The 8,232-nt window shown below is 40.9% G+C and overlaps 1 protein-coding gene across 1 annotated transcript in view; it reads right to left on the bottom strand.

The window, feature by feature from the left end:
• ZC3H8 (zinc finger CCCH-type containing 8) overlaps nt 1-5,817 on the bottom strand; it is a gene marked incomplete at its 3' end in the record, with an annotated part of 12,811 nt that extends 6,994 nt beyond the window's left edge. Inside the window, 2 exon segments of the mRNA XM_006878338.1 lie at nt 2,176-2,260; nt 5,741-5,817. Of these exon segments, the coding sequence (XP_006878400.1) occupies nt 2,176-2,260; nt 5,741-5,817 (162 nt within the window).
• Nucleotides 5,818-8,232: the final 2,415 nt, after the last annotated feature.

The raw sequence follows: 8,232 nt of genomic DNA, 5'->3' as shown, positions 1-8,232 counted from the left end.
GAATAAATGTTATCAGGACTGATTGTGAGGGTTGTAAATGTAAAGGTAGACATTTTATATCAAGTAGGGGAGTGATTAACTTTGCAGTCTAGAAACAGAGATCTCTGGGACCATCAAGGGAGAAGAGCAGAGAGCCGGACCCTACCCAGAGAAGCAGTGATCCCTGAGATGGAGGCAGAGATGATGACGTGGAGAGATGGAGCAGCTGGGGACATCAGGCCCAGAGAAGGAGAGGGTCTGTGTGCTGACAACCGGGGTGGAGGTGGGTGGCAGGCTTGCAGGGTATACCCTTTGGTTGGTTGATGATGCATGGAGGGGATTGTAACCATGGCAATGAAACGATATATGATAGGATGAATGTAAAACTAATGTTCTCCCATGTAAACTATCACATAATTCACAATAAAACATTAAAAAGACAACCAGGCAAAAGAAAAAACCAGAAGGGCACATTCATCCTTAAAAATGATTAGAGGGAGATTCTGAATGTGTACATTAATTCAGTACTTTACTGAATTAAAAGTCTACACCTAAAAATTTTACATAAGGCGATTATAGTGTTATAGTTCTCATGTTTTATTTCTCTTTGCAGCTAGTATATTTTTTAATGGTTTTATTCAATAACTCACGATTTCATAAAAGACCAAGTAGAACATAATTGTCCAATTGGAAAGCCACTTAAGACCTATTTCAACTCTCAGTGCACAACCCTCTTCCTGTATCCCACAGCCATGGTGGCTGGGGACATAGCAGGAGTGATGACAAAGATGAAAGATCTGCCCTGACCTCTGCAATCAAGTTAACTTTAATGTTGCTGGCACAGGTACAGGTTGCAAGATATTGTGAGGTGATAGAAAGAGGAGTATCTGACAGTGGGGGAAAGTTGTAGCACCTGATATGGATGGGTGTCGTTCATCACAAATGCAGTGAACAAAGGTAATTGGTAAACATTTAAGGTGTGGGTTTTGTGTATTTTTATATGGCTCCATTCAATCTTCTGCACTCACTTATTTTGCTGGGTGTTTCTCACAAGAAATCTTGTAAGGAAATGTGAAATTCACATTATGGCCCAGCTGTTCCTAAGCATTAATCATATTGAAAATAATTAATTTTCAAAACAAGTATTGTTGTAAAAATGACTGAGTACTGCTTGTGCTGCTCAAAGTTAAAACAAGACGCACACTCTCTATTCCTACACAGATTTGCAACAGAACGTGTTTTTCAAGCTCAAGCTATAATTCTAGCAATGTTTTTCAGGCCATAATGCAAGTACAAAGGAAATTTCATTTCAAAATCCATTCAACTGTACAACTAAGGAGGGTTCCAGGTAACCTTCAATTGGAAGTGATTAATCTGCATTGTAATGACTTTCTAAGAGACAAATCTCAAGAGAAGACTCTAGTAGAATTCCATAAATGTCTTCCAAGCAATAAATACGCTCAATTAAAATCATACACTAGTGGATTATGAACCGACTCAATAGCATTTAACAACAACAACAACAAGTATGTGATAAGAAGGAGCTCTGGTAGCACAGTGGTTACAAGTCAGGCTGCTAACCTTAAGATCAGCAGTTTGAAACTACCAGCAGTTTCATGGGAGAAAGATGAGGCTTTCTGCTCCTGTAAAGATGTACAGCCTCAGAAACCCTGTGCAGGGTCACTATGAGTAGGAACCAACTCCACAGCACACCACCACCACCACCATGTGGATGTTAAGAAAAGTTTTCAAAGATGAAAATCTCCTTACATGGTCAATCTCAATATTAACAAATGAAACTTTGCAGTCAATTTTGATGATAGGGATTTGAATGTACAATTAAGCAAATTGTTATCCCCAAAAGAATTCTCTTCTTCTCATGCCCAGTTGCCATCGAGTCGATTTCAACTCACAGTTACCCTGTATAAGATTTCCAAGGAGTGGCTGGGTGGGAGTTGAACCCCAAGGGGTGGGTTTGGACTACCGACATTGCAGTTAACAGTCCAGTGCTTATCCTATAGCACTACACCAGGACTCACTAGATAATAGTTGTTGTTAAATGATAGCACATGTTTCTTGAATGATAAATTTTAAAAACTCTAACCAACTTTCATTGATATAAGTAACTGAGTCCCAAATGTTGAATAAAATGAGACAAACACTGTCTAATTTTTTAGTATGTCAAATTAGTCTTACTTTCTTGGGAATATGCTCATACTCCAGTTTTATTTTCTCTTCATGTGTTTCTTCAACTTCTGTATCATCTATTTCATCATCGATTCTGTAGCAAAAACATCAAATAACACAAAAGGGGGTTTTTTCAACCTGAGAAGCCTTAAGTATTTAGATTCACTTGCTTATTGTCTTCAATTTGTCTACAAAGAAATTCCAAATTCAAATTCTACTCCAAATACTCCAGAGAAATAACACATAGAATTTTGACAAATAGTAAATGCCAATCTGTGTTTATGAATAAGTTAAAATGCTGAAATTTCAGATTATAAAACCTTAATGTTCAAGTATTAGCAGCTATAGAAATCATTCACCATCCATCATTCCATTCAATCAACGAATACTGAGTTATCCACCACACTGCTATATATCCTAGGATGTAACAATAAAATACATAGATCTTGGGCCAGCCCTCTGAGAGTTTTCTATTTGCCTGCAAAAATATGAGGAGGCTTCAAAAAGTCTGTAGAAAAATTCTAGTATCTTTTAATTCCATTTTTCCATGAACTTTCTGAAGTCCCCTCATAAAACTATTTAAGTATGGTGTGATAAGTAGAGGTACATCTCTGAGGAATGCTTAAGCTGTACTAGGGGGACAGAGAACCTTAGAGACTTCTGAGAACTAGCAAACAAAGAGGTGTGTAAGGGAGAAGAGGATTCCAGACAGAATGAAGAGTGTATTTCTGAGATTAGGAGGAAGATGAAAAAGAAGAGCTATTTTCACTCTGTCAAAGACCAGGAAGTTTACCATGTGTAGACATCTCAAACAATTCTTTAAGGATATCCCAACAAAACTCAAAATGAGTTCAAGAAAAATAAAGATATGGAATGCAAGAAACCAGTGAACAAAGAAGCCAATACAATTTATGTTGTTGTTGTTAAGTGCCGTGGAGTCATAGTAATCCTGCACAAGGTTTCCGAGGTTGTAAATCTCTTTTTTTTCCCAATGTTTTATTGTGAATTATGTGATAGTTTACATGGGAGAACATGAGTTTTAACATTCATCCTATCATATATCATTTCATTGCCACCAAGGCTGTAAATCTTTACGGGAGCAGAATGCATCTTTCTCCCGCGGAACCGCTGGTAGTTTTGAACTGCCGATCTTGAGGTTAGCAGCCCGATTCGTAACCACTATGCTACCAGAGCTCCTACTAAAATTTATAAGTCAATGTAATTAATGGTGGATGTTATAGAACCAAAGAAAATGATGTCTCAGCAAGTAGTGACTGCTGAAACACAGTTCTGAAAAAGCTATTCCTTGGAAACCCTATACAGGGTCACTATGAGTAGGAACTGACCTGAGAGTACTTAACAACAGTGTACTTCAGTTCTGGTGTGGCACTGTAGAATAAGCACTAGACCACAAGTGCAGTTTGAATCACAAGGTCAGATGTTCGAACTCACCAGCCACTCCTTGGAAACCCTACACAGGGTTGCTATGAGTCGGAACCGACTCAATGGCACTTAACAACAACAATAAACATAATCCAATAGTTTTTATGAATGGGTTATAATTGATATAATTGTTATGAGTTTTTATGCGGTGCTGTGGGCTAATGCATCAGACAGCAGTCACTTGAACTGAAAGGTCGGTGGTTCAAGCTCACCAGCTGCTCCTTGGAAACCATATAAAGGGTTGCTATGGGTCGGAATTGCCTCGATGGTACTTAACAACAACATTATGGACTCCTGGTGTAGCACTGGACTGCAAAGTCAGTTTGAACCGCAAGCGGCAGTTCAAGCTCACTAGCTCCTTGGAAACCCTATACAGGGGCCAACTCAACAGCACTTAACAATAACAACAACATTACGTTTTCTGGAGATCTGATGTGGTGCTGTACAATAAGCAGTGAGCTGCTAAATGCAAGGTCGGTGGTTCAAACCCACCAGTCACTCCACTAAGACTGTATACAGGGTTGCTATAAGTCGGTACTTACCAATAACATTCTGTTGTCTATGATTCATCTGGTCGAATTCTCATGTGTATTTTAATAGTTTGTCAATTGAATCCTCTTGCTTTTCTATTTAAGCATTCATATCGTGGGGCAAGTAATTAGTGCCTTTGTCCTCTATTTATAGGCCTTATTCTATTTTGGTTATTTTGTACTAGAAGTATAGTGATAAAATCAACTGTCCTGAAATCAGACTGGCTGAGGAAACTTAATCTTAGTTTTGCCACTTACTTTGTGTCATCTTGTTATTTAACCTGCATCTCAGCTTTATCATCTGTAAAATAAGGATATCCTCTCTTTGGGATGGTTGTTATGGATTCGATGGTATGCTATATGTAAAGCACATAATAAATTTTTTGATGGTTGTTGTTGTTAAGTGTCGTGAGTCGGTTCTGACCCATAGCGGCCCTGTGGAGGGTTTCCGAGGAGAAGCTGGTGAGTTTGAACTGCCGAAGCAGTTCAAACAGCTTTGCAGTCTGGCTCATTAACCCGCAGCAGCACACCAGGACTCCTTTTTATGGTAACCTGAATTAATAATTTCAGGTAGTTAAGATTCTTGAGATCGATATGAGCGATATTTGGAGTCCTGGTATGGGACTGTCCGATAAGCACTGGACTGCTAACTATAGGTTAGCGGTTCAAACACATCAGTGGTTCCTTGGAAACCCTAGATAGGGTCGCTATGAGTCCGAATCGTCTCCACCGCACTGACAACAAATAAGTGATATTCATAGGTAAAAGTCTGTAGAATCGAAAATGTACAAAGATGACGGAAATAAAGATGTATGTAGACGACTTGCATCGACTTTTCGGTCTAGGGAAATGAGAGAACACAGGAGAAAACACAGGAGAAAGGGTGTTTTTCTTCCCTTTAGCACTTCAAACTCAAAAAGAAGAGAAAGGCCATCAAGGCGTAAACTACACTATACACGCCTCAAGAATGAAATCAACAAATCAATGTCTGTCATTTGGTCAGCAAGACTCAACCTACAATCAATACTAAATCCTAGAGTTCGCTGCTTTATTACAGTATTTAAAATCATGTGGTACAAATCATGGCTTAGAGAGACGACTGCACTACTTACCAGTCTGTAATTTACCGTTTGGCTCTTTCTATCAAGCCTACCAACTATGTGTCAGGGACAAGCTGTAGTCTAAGGGGCTTATGGTCTAGTAGAAACAACGGGTGAGTACCAGTGCTCCTGGCAACCGGAGACAGGCTTCCAGGCCCGCCCACAGCGGATGATACCGCCCGGGGCACGTGTGCGGAGTCCAGGGAGCATCCAGGAGTCTCCTTTGCCCCCACCCGGATGACCACCTGGACCCGTCCCTCCTTTCGCCCAGGCTGTCGGCACCTCTGAATCAGTAGGCCTACAAACTGGGAGCCCCTCTCCGGCTACTTCCTCTCCTTCCCCCAAACGACCTCTTGCGTCTGGCCTGGCCGACCCCGAGCTTTCGCCCCTCGCGCTCCCTGAGGCCTCGCGGCGCGGCGGGGCACTTGCCTTCAGCAAAGAGGCAGGGGACAAGGTCGGCTCGAGCCCCAGCCGTCAAAAGATGAAAAGATAGGGAATCACCTTTCGTCAGAGTCCGTAGCCGGCTTTTTGCCGAGGGCAGGGTTCGGAGGCGTGGAGAAAAGATTCTCAAAATCCATTACCCCGTTAGGGGGTCTCACGCTTGCGAGCCGCGAGCCACGAACCGGGGTAACAACCACCGCGGGTTGTGACCAGCTCCAGCACCCGGTGACTGGCCGCAATCTCCGCCCTCGACTCCCACGCCGTCCGCCCCGCCCCGCTCCGTCCCGCGCACGCGCTCCCCGCCCTGTTTCCGGAGGTAGGAGCTCTGCGCGCTCTTGCTGCTCTGCGCAAGCGCCGGCCGTAGCACAAACTAGGTTTTCGTCAAAGTCTCAAGTATTTAGTAGAATTTTTAAACTTAGTACTTAGAGTCTCCTTTCTTCGCTTCATTGGAAACCACAGTGTTTCTAAGAGATTTGTTAGTTGTTAAGTGCCTTCGAGTCGATTCCGACTCAAAGCAACTCTGTATAGGGTTTTCGAGGCTGGAATTCTTTGCCGGAGCAGAAAGCCTCCTCTATCCCGGAGCCGCTGGTACGTGTAACAGCTGACCTTGTAGTACATAGTTAAGTACTTATCTTACAGAACCATCGTGTTCCTATGGTGACAATGTTATTAAGTGCCGTGGAATCAGTTCTGACTCATAGCCACCCAGTATAGGGCTTCCAAGGAGCGACTGGTGGGTTTGAACCGTTGACCTATAATATCTTTCATATTTTTCAAATGGAGAAGCAAAACTGCAATAGACAGGTTATGTAACTTGTAGGGTCTCTACAATCTAATGAGATTAAAATAAATATACGCAAATTACGTTAAAGGGAAAAGGCCATTTAAAAAACACCGTGTGCTAAGAAGACAGAAGATAAAAAAATATGGCTGGCAAAGCCCTTTTGAAAGGGGTGAATTTGAATTGTTTTTATATAATTTCCACAAAAAGAGATGAAGCTGCTAGAAAAGTATTGTTCAAGTGGAGAGAATTGTATGGATAAAAAATATCAAGGCAGAAAAACATAGTACGCATTTGAAAAAACAGCTTAAAGGCTTTATCTATAGATAGATGGTTGTTGTTGAGTGCCTTCGAGTGGGACTCATAGCGACCTATTTTTATAGGATTTCTAAGGAACAGCTGGTGAGCTTGAACCACTGGCCTTGCGGTTCAAACCCACAGCGCTACACCAAAACTCCTTGTAGGTTGTTGTTGTTATTAAGGAGCAGTTGGTGAACTTGAACCGCCAACCCTGCAGTTCAAAGGGCTTTGCAGCGCCATACTAGGACTCCCCTTTCAGACTGGAGATCCTGACTCTCTAAGTAAAGGGACTTTTGGTTCCTAGCGTGAATCAGGGGCTGCAAACAATGAAAGGGGGTTTTATGAAGCTAGTTCTCTTCCCCAGAAAAGTTCTACTTTCCCTTATGTTTACATTCCACAAAACCACTTTCTTTTCTACATGAATCATTGCTGAAAATTGGGAGGAAAATAGAATTGTATTAAGTAGATTAAAAATTAATAATATTGCCTCTTTGGAGGAAAATACTATAGAACTCAAATTATTACCATACACATACATACATTGTCCAGCATGCATCAAAAGATGCTAAGGCAAAATGGAAATTAGAATTAATATGTGAAAAATAGTGAAAACACCAAAAAACAAAACAAAACAAAAAACTGACCTGCAAAGTTACCACATACTGACATTTTCAGATAACAACTATAAAAGACTTCATATGTTTGTGGTAGAATTATTTTTTAAATGGACTAAATTCTACATTTATCCCTATATCCTCATCTTTTGCACATGTCTTTGCAATGCCGCCTATCAAGTTGGAATTGATTTCCTTTCCTCCTTAGTCTAACGTCACTATAGAATCAGCAATGGATTGCTAACTATAAGGTTGCCAGTTCAAACCCATCCGAGGCTCAACTGAGGGAGAAAGATGAGTCTTTCTGCATAAAGATTTATAGCCTGAGAGACTCTATACAGGGTAGATATGAGTTGAAATCAACTCTCTGATCGTGGGATTAGTCTCAGGTGGCTTTAAGACTTGCTTTGGACAGTAGAATTCAGTAGGAAGTAGCCTAGCAAAATTTGAATGTGCCTGCTAGTTCTTTCTCTCTCAAATTCTGGTGTATTGCAAGAGACTAAACTCAGGTCAGCCTGGTGAGGATAAGGAAAATGAAGGGCAAGAGAAATAGAGAATCAAAGACACCAAGCAAACTAAAGGCAAAACCTATCTAGCTAACACACCGCTGACCTCAGACATATGATGGGACCCAGTGGAAAGCTGAAGAACCTTCCAAATGATGTTAAACCAAATAGTTAACCCACAGAATTATGAAATAAGTATATGGTTGTTGTTTAAAACTACTTAGTTTTAAAGTAGTTTACTGCACAGCAATATTTAATTGAAACAATATCTAAGAAAAGGAAAGTATACAGCCAACTGATTTTTGACAAAACACCTAAATATATCGCATGGGGAGTTGATAGTCTTTTCAA

This window comes from Chrysochloris asiatica, unplaced genomic scaffold (genome assembly GCF_000296735.1).
Source record: "Chrysochloris asiatica unplaced genomic scaffold, ChrAsi1.0 scaffold00380, whole genome shotgun sequence".
In the NCBI taxonomy this organism is placed as follows: Eukaryota; Metazoa; Chordata; class Mammalia; order Afrosoricida; family Chrysochloridae; genus Chrysochloris; species Chrysochloris asiatica.
Note: the sequence above shows the minus strand (reverse complement) of the source record. Positions and strands in the feature narration are given on the sequence as shown.